This window comes from Molossus molossus, unplaced genomic scaffold, assembly GCF_014108415.1.
Source record: "Molossus molossus isolate mMolMol1 unplaced genomic scaffold, mMolMol1.p scaffold_m16_p_18, whole genome shotgun sequence".
Taxonomy (NCBI): Eukaryota; Metazoa; Chordata; class Mammalia; order Chiroptera; family Molossidae; genus Molossus; species Molossus molossus.
This window is the reverse complement of record NW_023425353.1, coordinates 16137949-16152836: the sequence shown is the minus strand read 5'-3', so window position 1 is coordinate 16152836 and position 14888 is coordinate 16137949. Positions and strand designations below refer to the sequence as shown.

At 38.3% G+C, this 14888-nt stretch overlaps 1 protein-coding gene across 1 annotated transcript in view; it reads right to left on the bottom strand.

Annotated features, from left to right (window-relative positions):
* DNAH12 (dynein axonemal heavy chain 12) overlaps positions 1-14888 on the bottom strand; it is a 276436-nt gene that overhangs the window by 244084 nt on the left and 17464 nt on the right. The window contains exons 5-6 of the mRNA XM_036266455.1: positions 7566-7647; positions 7351-7377 (exon numbers count right to left, since the gene is read on the bottom strand). Of these exons, the coding sequence (XP_036122348.1) occupies positions 7351-7377; positions 7566-7647 (109 nt within the window). The remainder of the gene's footprint in view (positions 1-7350; positions 7378-7565; positions 7648-14888) is intronic.

The window sequence follows — 14888 nt, the reverse complement described above, 5'->3', positions numbered from 1 at the left end:
GTCTGAGGAATACAGTAGACCCAGACACATGAAAGTAGGGCACAGACTGACATCCCTCAGAAGAGGGGATAGGGGGTAGGGGGGTGGGAAGAGATAAACCACAGAACTTATATGCATGTATGCATGACCAATGGACATGGACAACTAAGCCGGGGAAAGGGTGGAGGGGGGGTGGGGTGGGGGTGCCAATGGGGTAAAAAGGTAAAATATCTGTAACAAAAAAATAAAAAAAAATAAAAATAAATAAAAATATGAACCAACATTTCACAATAAAAATATTATTTAAATGGTTCTTCCTGCTTTTTACTTGTGCCCTGGCCATACTCCTTTCCCTAAAGTGTCAAAGTGGTTTTTGTCACCCCATCACCAAGTGGCTTTTTATCATTAAAATGTAAATTAAATTATATTATTCCCATGAGTAAAGTCCTCTAATAACTTTCCACAGCAGTTTGATAAAACCTGAACTCCTGCCCAGACAATGTGGCTCAGTGGTTGAACATCAATCCATGCACCAAGTGGTCGCCAATTCAATTCCCGGTCAGGGCACATGCCTGGGTTGTGGGCCAAATCCCCAGTTGGGGGCATGCAGGAGGTAGCCAATTGATGTTCTCTCTCATTAATGATAAAACCTGGACTCTACCTAGTCTACAAGGCCCTCATGATCTGGCCTCTGACTGCCTCTTCAAATTAACTTTATACCCTCCCATGAGTTCAGTCAAGCTGGTTTTCATTCAGTTCCTGGAACACACCAAATGGTTTTTTCTTTCAGAGACTTTAAACTTATCTGGTCCAGCCCTGGCCAGTTTGGCTTAGAGGTTAGAGCATTGGCCCACAGACCAAAGAGTCGTGGGTTCTATTCTGGTCAAGGGCGCATACCTCGGTTGCAATTTGTCCCTGGTCCTCTTGGGTTCAGGAGGCAACAAGTCGATGTGTCCCTCTCTCATTGATGTCGCTCTCCCCCCCCCCCCCACTCTATCTGAAGATAAATAGAAAAATAACCTCAGGTGAGGATTTAAAAAAAATAAATAAATAAATAAACTAATCTGGTCCACCCTGGCAGGTTTGGCTCAGCGGTTAGAGTTGGTTAGAGTGTTGGACTGCAGACTAAAGGGTCTTGGGTTCTATTCCCAGTCAAGAACACATACCTGGGTTGCAGGTTCAATCCCAGGCCCCAGTCTGAGTTATGTGGGAGGCAACCAATCGATATGTCTTTCTCACATTGATGTTTCTCTCTCCCTCCCTCCCTACCTACCTGCCTCCCACTCTATCTATAAATAAATGGAGAAATAACCTCAGATGAAGATTAACAAAATTTTTTTAAATAAAAATAAACAATAAACTTATCTGGCCCTTCTGTTGGGAAATTCTCAACCACAGGTCTTTCAATGATTAGCTTCTTTCAGGTCTTCTAAATGTCATCACCTCAGAGATGCCTTCTCTGACCACCTGTTTCATATGGCCCAACTCCCTCACCAGTCATTCTCTTTCATATTACCCTGTATTTCCTTCATAGTACTTATTACAATTATTTTATGTAATTATTTGTTTACTTGATTACTATATATCTTTCCCATTAGAGTATAAGCTCTATATGGGCAAAAACTATGTGCATCTTGTTTATCAATCTTCAGCATCTAGCACAGGACCAAGTACATAAACATTTATTAAATATCTCATGCATAAATAAATTAACTATAGAAAAAGGAAGTGTTTTCTCAATCCCCCAAATCTATAGCAGTTCTATAAAGCAAGTAATGGTCAAGCTCTGAAATAATTATATTAAAAAACTAGGCATGAATATAATTATTATATGACTATACAGTGATGAGAAGTTTAAAATTCATTATTCTAATTATGTATCCCTAACTTATACCTTTTTGTTTTAACTCTTTCACCTCCTAAAATAAAAATATACTTGTTATAGGTCAATTATGTCTCAATTAACAATATATACATATATTTGACTCTTAGAATTGAAGTATATTCTTCCTTTATCATAAAGATATCCATCTTTTCTGAGTGAAACCATGTTCCTTTAAAGTCTTTTTGCATATAAATTAGTTAATCTCTTCCCGCCCCCTCCCACCCCCTTTCCTCTGAGATTCTTCAGTCTGTTCCCATCTTCCTTGTCTCTGGATCTATTTTGTTCATCAGTTTATTTTGTTCATTAGATTTCACATATAAATGAGATCATGTGATACTTGCCTTTCTCTGACTGGTTTATTTCACTTAGCATAATACTCTCTAGGTCCCTTCATGCTGCCTTAAAGGGTAAGAAATATTTCTTTCTTACAGCTGCATAGTACTCCATTATGTAAATGTACCACAGCTTTTTTATCCACTCATCTACAGATAGGCACTTGGGCTGTTTCCAGATCTTAGCTGCTATGAACATAGGGGTGTATACATTCTTTATGATTGGTGTTTCAGGCTTCTTAGGATATATTCCTAGAAGTGGGATCACTGGATCAAACAGCAGACCCACTTTTAAATTTTTGAAGACACTCCATACTGTTTTCCATAGTGACTGCCTCAGTCTGCATTCCCACCAGCAGTGTACTAGGGTTCCCTTTCCTCCACATCCTTGTCAGCACTTATCATTTGTTGATGGTAGCTATTCTGGCAGGTGTGAGGTGGTACCTCATTGTCATTTTAATTTGCATCTCTCTGATATAAATATATGCATAACCAATAGACACAGATAATAGTGGAGTGAAGGCCTGGGTGGGGGGTGGGAACAGGGTATAGAGGGTCAGTGTGTGTGTGGGGGGGAAGGGAGATATCTGTAATACACTCAATAAAAAAGTGTTGTTTTTTTTAAAATAAGAAAGAAACTTGGGGGAAAAAAGTATTTTTGAAAACTTCCTACTTTATGCCCTCACTGTAGTCTTATCATACTTCTATCATAATGCTGGCTATATTTTACTGAGCACAGTGTTTATATTTATTTATCCATCAAGCATTTATTGAGTGTCCACTACTGGTACTCAGTACCATAGTTGTTAAAGACACAAATATGATTAAGAAGAAATTCCTAGCCTTAAGACTAGGAAATAGATCATTTTTAAAAAGCTAACAGAATACCTAATGCAATGTGTTTAAATCACCCTGAATGCTAATAAATAATAAAGATGAACAGAGTATAATGAGAGCAAAGAAGAAGCCATCTATCTAAACCCATAAGAATAGGGTAAAGTTTTGTGGTGATAATGACTGAGCTGAGTTAGAGACAGCCAGGTAAAGGAAGCATGGATGGTGAGGAAATATGGTAGGCAAAAGCAGCAAGGTAAGAAATGCCATATTTCCTCAAGGATTAATAAGCAAGATGATACTGGTGAAGCATAAAGTATGATACATAGAGTGGTGAAAGGAGAGACTGGAAAATAGGCAGAGGTCATATTGCAGAAACCTTTACATTAAGCTTTAATTTTATTGATTATGGGAAGCCACTGATGGCTACTATAGTTAAGGCAAGAGATGAAAACCTGATCTAAGGTTAAGTAGGACAACAAGAAAACTTAATGGAGAAAAAGTCATAACACTTGGGGACTAAGGACGGCAGGTGAGTAATTGAGAAGGGTAAAGAGAAGTTGAGACTCAGATGTTTTAAGCATGAGTGACTGAATAGATAGTGTTAACAACTAGAATACAAAATCAGAAGGAAGAGAAGTCTTTTGGAGGAAACTTTTGAGGTTTGTTGTGTGTTTTTTTTTTAAATCTTCACACCAGGATGTTTTTCATTGATTCTAAAGAGAGAGGAAAAGAGAGAAATATTGATGACATTGATTGGTTGCCTCCCGTACATGCCCCAAGGGGATCAGACCCGCAACCTGGGTATGTGCCCTGAGTATCGAACCTGTGACCCTTTAGTGCACAGGAAGACACTCTAACCAACTGAGCCACACCATCTAGGGTTAATTTGTGTGTGTGTGTGTGTGTGTTTTTTGACATGTTGAACTTGGCCATAAAAATCTCTGGGAGTCATCAATATATGGAAGGTAGTTCAAATCAGAAAAAAAGAAAATCATTCAGGGCGTTTCAAGAGAATAGTGGACCTCAGGCTTGGAAGAGAAAATCATAAAGATGACAGAGAAATAATAGTTAGAGAATCAGAAGAATAAATATTAGGGAATAAAAAGAAAATCAATGGTCAGTAGTGTTAAGAGTCAGCTAGAATTGTCACTCTTCTTCATTTTAGCCATTCTAATGGGTATGTAGTGATAATTCATCATGGTTTTAATTTGCATTTCCCTAATGGCTAATAACGTTGAACATCTTTCATGTGTTTATTTGCCATCCATAAATCCTCTTTATAAAATGTCTATTCACACCCTGGCCAGGTTGCTCAGTTGGTTTTAGCATCATCCATACACCAAAAGGTTGCAGGTTTGATTCCCAGTCAGGGTACATACCTAGGTTGTGGATTCGATCCCCAGTTGGGCACATACAAGAGGCAAATGATCGAGGTAACTCACTCTCTCTCTCTCTCTCTCTCTCTCTCTCTCTTAAAATCAATAAAAACATATCTTTGGGTGAGGATTTTTAAAAATGTCTATTCACGTCTTTTATCCATTTTCTAATTGTTTATTTTTATAATGCTGAGTCTTGAGAGGTCTTTATAAATCCTAGCTACAAATCCTTTGTTGGACATGTAATTTGTGAATATTTTCTCTCAGTGTGTAGTTTTGTTTTGGTTTTTTGTTTGTTTGTTTTTTCATCCTCTTAATAGGGTCTTTCACTGAGCAATAGTTTTTAATTTTGATAAAATATAATTTATTGAAATTTTTTATGGATTGTGCTTTTTGTGTCATGTCTAAGAACTCTTTGCCCAGCCCTAGGCTTTCTTCTAAAATGTTTATAGTTTTACATCATTCCTGTGTTTTCTTCCTAAAGTTTTAAAAATAGTTTTACAATTTATGTTTAAATCGATAATCAATTTTTAGTAATTTTTGTACAAGGTGAGAGGTTTAGGATCTTTTGCTGTTGTTTGTGTGTGGTTTTTTGTTTGTTTGTTTGTTTTTTTATGGATGTCTAATTGCTCCACCCTATTTGTGGAAAAGACTATTCTTCCTCTATTGAATTGATTTTTGCACCTTGCTCAAAAATCAGTTGATTGTATTTGTGGGGTTTAATGGGCCATCTATTGTATTCCATTGATCTATGTGTCCAATTATTTAAAGTAAAAAGGTTTTTTAAAAAGCCAACTGGAGGTGTAGTGAGAGAAGTACTTAAAAAATATCTTTTGGATTTAGCAATCAGTGGTCAGTGATGACATTAATGACGAAATGGTGGAGTTCCTAGAGGCCAGATTGCCCAGAGCAGTGGGTTCAAGAGTGAATGACTGTTTTTATGCCTAGGTGCCTACTTTAGATTGTAAAACACTAAAAGGCAAAAACTGTGAAGGAAGAATGAGGATGCTAAACACAAAAACAGAAATATCTCTCATTAGATATGTATAAATGTGTAAGGATTGTTTTGTATTAGTTCTTATACCAAGTAAAAATGAAAATCCACAGCCAAAGTATGCAGAAAAGTTGGAAGGCAGAGGGAGGAGGAGGACAAGTATTTTTAAACAACAAAAAATTTGGAATAGCTAAAATGAGAATCTTCCACAAAGAACCCAATTAAAAAATGGGGAGAGGAACTAAATAGATACCTCTCCAAACAGGACATACAAATGGCCAAGAGACATATGAAGCAATGCTCAACAGCACTAATCATCAGAGACATGCAAATTAAAACAACAATGAGGTATCACCTCACACCTATCAGAATGGCCGCCATCAACAAATCATAAAACAACAAGTGTTGGCGAGGCTATGGAGAAAGGGGACTCTAGTACACTGCTTGTGGGAATGCAGACCGGTGCAGCCACTGTGGAAAACATTATGGTGTTTCCTCAAAAAATTAAAAATGGAACTGCCATTTGACCCAGTGATCCCACTTCTAGGAATATACCCTAAGAAGCCTGAAACACCAATCAGAAAGAATATATGTACCCCCATGTTCATAGCAGCACTATTTACAATAGCTAAGATCTGAAAACAACCCAAGTGTCCATCAGTAGATGAGTGGATTAAAAAGCTGTGGTACATGCACACAATGGAATACTATGCAGCTGTAAGAAAGAAAGATCTCTTATCCTTTGAGACAACATGGAGGGATCTGGAGAGTATTATGCTCAGCGAAACGAGCCAAGCAGAGAAAGACAAATACCACATGATCTCACTTATTTGTGGAATATAATGAACTAAACAAACTGCTGAACAAAATTAACCCAGAGACATAGAGGTGGGGTACAGACTAACAAGCCTTAGAAGAAGGGGTTGTGCGTGGGGGAAGAGAACTTACATGCATGTATGCATGACCAGTGAACATAGACAATAAAGTTGGGGGTGGGGGAGGAGGGAAGGAGGGTGTCAATGGGGGAAAAATGAGAAACATCTGTAACAAAAACAAATTAATAAATAAAAAATTTAAAATAAATAAATAAAAAGGAAATTAAAAAATAAAGTGAGGGTCTTCCAAAGATCATCAGTCGATATGGAGATATCATTAGTCCTCTTATTCCAAAGGGAACACTAAGGGAATTGGAAAATCTGTACCCCTATCTGGGAACATGTTGTATAAATTCCTCTTTTGTGTAACCAGCTCCATGAGTTTCCATATCCTTTACTGTTAAGAAATTTTTCATGTTGTTATCTTTCCACTAATCACATCCTGGTCCCTTGTTGTTACCCATGCAGTGTCTTTCTAGAAAAATCTCTGACATCTAGCATGTGACTAACACACAATAAATGTTCAATAAGTAATCATCATTATATCAGTATTAGATGTATTTCCTTTGTAATTGTCACTTTGACTTTTTCTTTCAGTTTTTGTAATAAGAACTATAATATTTAAAACTAATCCCCAAATAGCAATGGCAACAATATAACTCTTAAACCCCATATTGTCATGCTTATTCCTTTGGACAGAGAAAATAAAAATCTTTCTTTTCTTTTTTTTTTTTAATATATATTGTTTTACTTTATTGATTTTTAGAGAGAAAGAGGAAGGGAGAGGGAGAGAGGGATAGAAACATCAATGAGAGAGAACATCAATTGGCCACCTCTTGCACCACCCCACCCAACTAGGGATTTGGCTCACAACCTGGGCATGTGCCCTGATTGGGAATCAAACCAGCAACCTCTTGGTGCATGGGTCGATGCTCAACCACTCAGTCACACCAGCTGGGCTAAACTTCTTTATTTTCTAGAATGGCACTTAGCAGGTGGTCTCAGAAGGAGCTATGTTGTAATAGCTTCTTTGAATATTTTCAAAACAATAAATATAAAAAATTGAACTCACGCCTTTATTTTTAATTTCACTGGTCATCTGTCAAAAGCAAACAAAAAAAGACAATTAAATCAAGGAGTTTTTTAATAATTTAATTTTCTTAAAATTAAAATGTAGTTTAAAATATATGTAGTAGTCTTCTAAAATATTAGTTATATTGAAATCTACTTAAAATACTTAAGAATTAAAACAATATAAGAAAAAACTTTTTAAAGAGAAAAACTTACAGTTAGAGGATAATCTGGCTCTGGTGATAAAGGTTTTCTTTTATCTAGTGTTCTGTCTAAATTTTTTTTTGCTCCATCAATTCTGAAATACATAGTTTAAAAATGTATGCATCTCTTGAAGATAACATTAGAATATATTATGAAAACATTACAATTTGAACATTTTTTCAACTATACTTAAAGAAGAGAGACTTAAAAGTTCTTTATCTTACTGAATTTTCTATGAGAAATAATTCCCAAAGACCATTATCAATGAGACTTTAATCTTCCAATTGTTCATGTGTAATGTAAAAGGATGAGATGAAAAATAAAAATCAAATGTTTTCAATTATAACTTATTCACAATTTGTAAGTTAACCCTGATGTATTGTGGGACCTTAAATGTATTATCTCTGTTCAGGGAAGCCACCCCTTACCCCTTATAGGAAGTTGCACTTCCTTCACTATTCCACCCCTTTTATCCTCACTTACCTTGCTTCATAGCACTTAGCACCATTTGACATATTATATGTTGTAAACCATTTTATTAATTGTCTTATTTCCAATGCCCAGTAGAATACCTGGCATAGAGTGGGTGCTCAATAAACAGTATTGAATGTACAAATTTATCACCCATAAAATATTACTTCATCGTTAAAAAAAAATTATATCATCATATAATCCATCCATCCGTCACCAAATATTTATTGAATTCTTCTATTATGTAAGACACTCTACTAGGTTTTATTTACATATAGCAGCAACAAATCTCAAGGAATTTATAAATTGAAAGGGTGAATTAAAAAAAACAGTGAAAAGTATGGGACCCTGATGGTTCAGAGGAGGGAAAAGTTCACTTCCACCTGGAAATCTCTGTAAAAGCTACATGAACAAGTTAGCATATGCAACGAAATTAAAATAAAGAAAAGGACTTTAGTTGGAGATGTGGTGATGGAGAGATGGAGATGAGCAACAGGAAGGTAAGGAAATGATCAAAGGAAAAACAAGGAGTAGGAAATTGTCTGATCTTCTCAGAGTTTTAAAATCAGATGAAGATAAATTTGAAGAAGTGGATTGGAATATCCAAAGGCCTCAACTGGCAAGCTTTTATTATTTAACTCACAAAAATCCTAAAAGGTAAGTACTGTTCTAATCTCCTTCTTACAGATAGGAAGATGAAGATTAGTAAAGTTACCTGACTTGAAAAATTCACATGGCTAATAAGCTGCAGAGATGAGATATGAACTGAGGCCTGTCTGATGCCAGAGTCTATACTTTCACCTATTAACTGAATCAGCTTCCTTCACATGAGGTAGTTTCAAAACTCTTCACTCTCCTCTATATTATGGTTTATCAATCTCTCTCTCTCTCTCTCTCTCTCTCTCTCTCTCTCTCTCTTTTGTCTGTAACATTTCATTTCTTTTATTTAAATAAAAGTTGATGGCACTAGGGGCAAAAAAAATGAGCCTTAGTTAATTCCTTGCATTAAGTAAACAATTATTCCTCAATAAAACTCTGCTTTTTCATTTCAAAAAATATTTTCAAAATAACAAAGAAGGAAAATATACAATAAAAAAGGAATTAATAGCACTTTAAGAATACTTATACCTCCCTCTGTATTTTCACCACATACTGCAAAATTAAATGTGATCATAGAAGTGGAGATGCTAGTCGGGCTAATAGCAATAAGCATCTAATAAACTGTCATTAGTTTTCTTTTAAATTCTTAAAAATTTTCAACTACAGTTGACATTTAATATTTTTTATATTAGTTTCAGGTATGTAGCATAGTGGTTAAACATTATATAATTTAAAATTTAAATCTCCCAATAAGTCTAGTACCCACCTAGAACCACACATAGTTGTTATAGTATTGACTATATTCCCTATTCTTTTCTTTACACCCCTGATTAGCATCCCTCTTAAAGTATGATCCCAGAATTCCAGATGTTGTTTAAACAGTACAGAGCAAGAGCAAAATTTTTTCTCCTACATTCTAAACATTCTACATTCATTGAAGCAGCCTAATTAGCTTTTTTTTTTTTTTTTCCTCACCCGAGGACATTTTTTTTTCCAATTTTTGTACAGACAGAGTGGGAGGGATAGAGAGGAAGAGAGAGAGAGAGAGAAACATCCACGCGAAAGGAACACATGGAGTGGTTGCCACCCGCACAACCAACCAGGGCCGGGGACAAACTGCAACCGAAGTACATGCCCTTAGCGGGAACCGAACCGGGTCTCTCCGGACCGCAGGCTGACGCTCTAACCGCTGAGCCAAACCGGCCAGGGCCTAATTAGCTTTTTTGAGTAGCTCCATTTCCCTGTCAAATCTTACTGATCCTGACTGAGCTAAAATTGCAAAGCCTTTTTCACATGAAGTAAAATATGAGCCTTGAAATATTCTCCTTCCTCTTTTATTTACCCACTGAGGCCCAGGCCAGATTTCCCTTCATCCATCATTATCTCCCTAAACTGCCTAGCTCTCAGTGATTGATATTTTCAAGGAATTTGCCTTATCCTTTGGTATGCTAATTGGCACTAGCTGACTGGCACTGTAATTATCCCAACAAAAATATGCCTAATTTTCCTGAGTTCTTTTTTTTTTTTTTTCTAATTTTTGTTTTTCTTTATTGATTTGAGAGAGAGAGAAAGGGAGAGGGAGAAAGAGATACGACACATCAATGAGAGAGAACATCGATTGGCCGCCTCCTGCATGCCCCACCACCTCATCGGGGATTTGGCCCACAACCTGGGCATGTGCCCTGACCAGGAATCGAACCAGTGACCTCTTGGTTCATGAGTCAATGCTCAACCACTGAGCCACACTGGCTAGGCTTCCCCAAGTTCTTGATATATAAATGTCACACCTTAATATAGCAAAAATTTCCTGGAGCATGTTTTCTCCTATTGCTATAAATAAAAAGAACTAAGAAAAATATATGGTGAGCCTTTTCACTCCCCGTCTATTTTTGCTTTATGTGTTAATAATAAAAAACAAATAAATAATCAAAAACAAATAAATAAATAAAAACTGGATAATTTTAAAGGACTGTGTGAAAGACTATATGCAGTGAAGGAAAGAAAGACTAGTCTGAATCAAGAGGGAGTTAGTGGCCAAGGAAGAAATGTCTCATACCTGGGACTCTGGAAAGCTACAAAATGTTTTTGGCTCAGCCAAGTGTTCCCCAAAACTGATCCAGCTGGTGTTATAACCCAGTAATTCTCCATCGGCTAGAAGAAGGAACCTCTCCTGGGTTCCTTGAACCCGAGTTGTTTTTGCAAAAATTCTTGAAGAGATGCATCAGCCATGACCACAAGGGTATTGACCATGAGCTTAACTAATCAGGAGATGCCAGACGGGGCGATGAGGCATTCAAGGCTAGGGTTTAGTAAATGTTAAGAAATATAAAACAAACAACTTGTACAGGTACTAACTGCTGATATCTGCTTCTGTACACGTAGCTTGCTCTGCTAAACTCTTGAGTAACCCCTGTCCTATATAAGCAGCCCTCCCCCTGAGCTCGGGGCTGCAGTTCTCCTCTGTGTAGGTTGGCTGCAGTCCCTGCGCAGGTAATAAAGCTCCTAATATTCAAAATTACTTGATGTCTGAGTGAGGATGACTCTCCTGGGTTACAACACTGGGAGCCCAGTTCTGCCCACCACTGGATCCTGAACATCCTACCTCATTCCTGGAACACTAGCCACAGACGTCACCCCACCTTTGAAACAGGGAAGACAACATTCCTATTGCCTAACAGGTAGAGGTGAGCAAGGAATGGAGAATCACAAAATCCACCCTCATCCAGAAAAATGTGTTTCTGGTATCAAAACTTTTAATTCCAGATTCCAAAATGGCGGCAGAGTGAATAGAAGCTACACAGACCGACTCCCAGGACCAAACTGGAATTACTACTAAAACACAAACAAATTGATGGGAAAAGGGTACAGAAAAGCAGCTTGGAGGACCATATAACCAGGGACACTGACTCCATCCTGGTAGGGTTGCAAAGGTGCGAGACGGGGGCTGGGAGCCCACGGTCCGCAGTCACCCAAGCTGTGAGCAGTGCCCTCGGGTTAAACTCCCAAGCGGCTCCAAAGTGCAGAGCCTGGACACACACTAAAATAGCCACAGCTACTCACCTTGGGCTCTGGCAGAGGGAAGGCAGACTGGACTGGAACTGTGTGGGGACACTCAGGATTTGGAGGGCACTCAGAGCTTTTGCTGAGTTGCGACCACACAGGAGAGTGGCCATCTTCCTCCTTCCCAGGGCTCTGGGGAGAGGCAGCAGCCCCTCCCTTGGAGATTCAACCCCACCCTGTGGGCTATTGAAATTCAAATTGAGGCTCACTAACAATCAGCATCTGCCCCACCCTCGGGAAATCCCCTTATGCTGAGCACCTGAGGGAGTTTTTCAATCAACTGACAACCCAAAACTCTTCAAGTAACATCCACTGATAGCCTCCAGACAAAACGCTAGAGGATAACACTACCATTCCTGAGCTAGCAACTCTAACCAGGAAAGTAAGACTTGACATAGGTGTTTAACGTGGGTCCTCCCTCACTCATCCAAACTCAGGAGAGGGAGCCACAAACAGCAGAACACCAACACCCACAGGGAAAACTTGGCAGGTTCCAAAGCCCACTGTGACAGACAAAATGGTGAAACACAGAAACAAAAGCCAAATGAAAGAACAAGAGACCTCCACCGAAGATGAGATCAATGTGGAACAGTTAGGCAAGTTAACAGAGCTAGAATTCAGAGCCATGATCTTGAGGAAGCCCAATAGCATGAGTAAGGACATAGAGATGTTGCCCTGGCCAGTTTGGCTCAGCGGTTAGAGCGTCGGCCTGCGGTCCGGAGAGACCCGGGTTCGGTTCCCGCTAAGGGCACGTACTTCGGTTGCAGTTTGTCCCCGGCCCTGGTTGGTCATGCGGGTGGCAGCCACTCGATGTGTCCCTTCACGTTGATGTTTCTCTCTCTCTCACCCTTCCTCTCTCTCCCTCCCACTCTATCTGTACAAAAAATGGAAAAATGTCCTCATGTGAGGATAAAAAAAAAAAAAAAAAAGGACATAGAGATGTTGAAAATCAACCAATTGGAAATTAAAAACCACGAAGAAGAAATCAAGAATGATATATCAGAAATAAAGAACATACACACACACACACACACACACACACACACACACACAGCCCTGGTCAGTTTGGGTCAGCGGTTAGAGCATCAGCCTGCAGTTCAGAGAGACCCAGGTTCAGTTCCTGCTAAGGGCATGTACCTCGATTGCAGTTTGTCCCCGGCCCTGGTTGGGTTGTGCAGGTGGCAGCCACTCGATGTGTCCCTTTCACATTGATGTTTTTTTCTCTCTCTCTCTCCCACTGTATCTGAAAAATGTCCTCAGGTAAGGATGAAAGAAAGAAAGAAAGAAAGAAAGAAAGAGAGAAAGAGAGAAAGAGAGAAAGAAAGAAAAGAAAGAAAGAAAGAAAGAAAGAAAGAAAGAAAGAAAGAAAGAAAAAGAAAGAAAGAAAGAAAGAACACATTAGAAGGTCTAAACAGCAGAGTAGAGGAAGCTGAGGACCGGATCAGTGAATTAGAAGACAGGGTAGAAAAAAACAACCTATCAGAAAACCAAAAGGAAAAAACAATTAAAAAACAGGATGACAGCTTAAGAGAACTGTGGGACAACTGGAAACGTAATAATATTCTCATCATAGGAGTCCCCGAAGAAGTAGAAAATGAGCAAGGGTTAGAGAATATATTTGAAGAAATAGTAACAGAAAACTTCCCTAATTTGGTGAAGGAAGAAGTCATTCAAGTTCAAGAAGCACAGAGAACCCCAAGTAATAAGAATCCAAACAGGCCCACACCAAGACACATAGTAATTAAAATACCAAAAATTCAAGATAAAGAGAGAATCCTAAAAGCAGCAAGAGAGAAGCAACAGGTTACCTACAAAGGAAACCCCATACGGCTCTCAGGTGACTTCTCACAAGAAACACTACAGGCCAGAAGGGAATGGCATGAAGTAATCAAGGTCATGAAAAACAAGGATCTGAATCCAAGACTACTCTACCCAGCAAGGCTATCATTCAAAATAGAAGGTCAGATAAAGAGCTTCCTAGACAAAAAAAAAAAATGGCTAAGGGAATACATTAGACCAAACCAGCACTGCGAGAACTGTTAAAAGGACTGTTCATATGGAACCAAAAAAGTCCCCGAATAGCCACAGCAATTTTGAAAAAGAAGGACAAAGTAAGTGGGATCACAATACCAGATATCAGGTTATACTACAAAGCGACTGTAATCAAAACAGCCTGGTACTGGCACAAGAACAGGCATATAGCCCAGTGGAACAAAACTGAGAACCCAGAAATGGACCCAAGGCAATATGCTCAATTAATATTTGACAAAGGTGGCAATAAGGACAGCCTCTTTAATAAATGATGTTGGGAAAATTGGACAGCTACATGCAAAAAAATGAAACTAGACCATCAACTTACACCATACACAAGAATGAACTCAAAATGGATAAAAGACTTAATTGTGACCTGTGAATCCATAAAAAATTCTAGAAGAAAATGTAAGCATCAAAATTTTGGACATCATACGCAGCAGATTTTTCACTGATACATCACCTAAGGCAACAGAAACAAAAGAAAAAATGAACACATGGGACTACATCAAACTCAAAAGCTTCTACACAGCAAAAGAAACAACCATCAAAATGGAAAGGCAACCCACTGTATGGGAGAACATCATTACCAATGATACATCAGATAAGGGGTTAATTTTCAAAATATATAGAGTACTCATACAACTCAACAAAAGGAAGACAAAGAACCCAATTGAAAAATGGGGAGAGGAGCTGAATAGACATCTCTCCAAACAGGACATACAAATGGCCAAGAGACATATGAAGAAATGCTCAACAGCACTAATTAACAGAGAGATGCAAATTAAAACAACAATGAGGTATCACCTCACACCTGTCAGAATGGCCACCATCAACAAATCATCAAACAACAAGTGTTGGAGAGGGTGTGGAGAAAAGGGGACTCTAGTACACTGCTGGTGGGAATGCAGACTGGTGCAGCCACTATGGAAAACAATATGGTGTTACCTCAAAAAATTAAAAACAGAACTTCCATTTGACCCAGTGATCCCACTTCTAGGAATATACCCTAAGAAGCCTGAAACACCAATCAGAAAGAATATATGTACCCCCATGTTCATAGCAACACCATTTACAATAGCTAAGATATGAAAACAACCCAAGTGTCCATCAGTAGACGAATGGATAAAAAAGCAGTGGCACACATACACAATGGAGTACTATGCAGCTGTA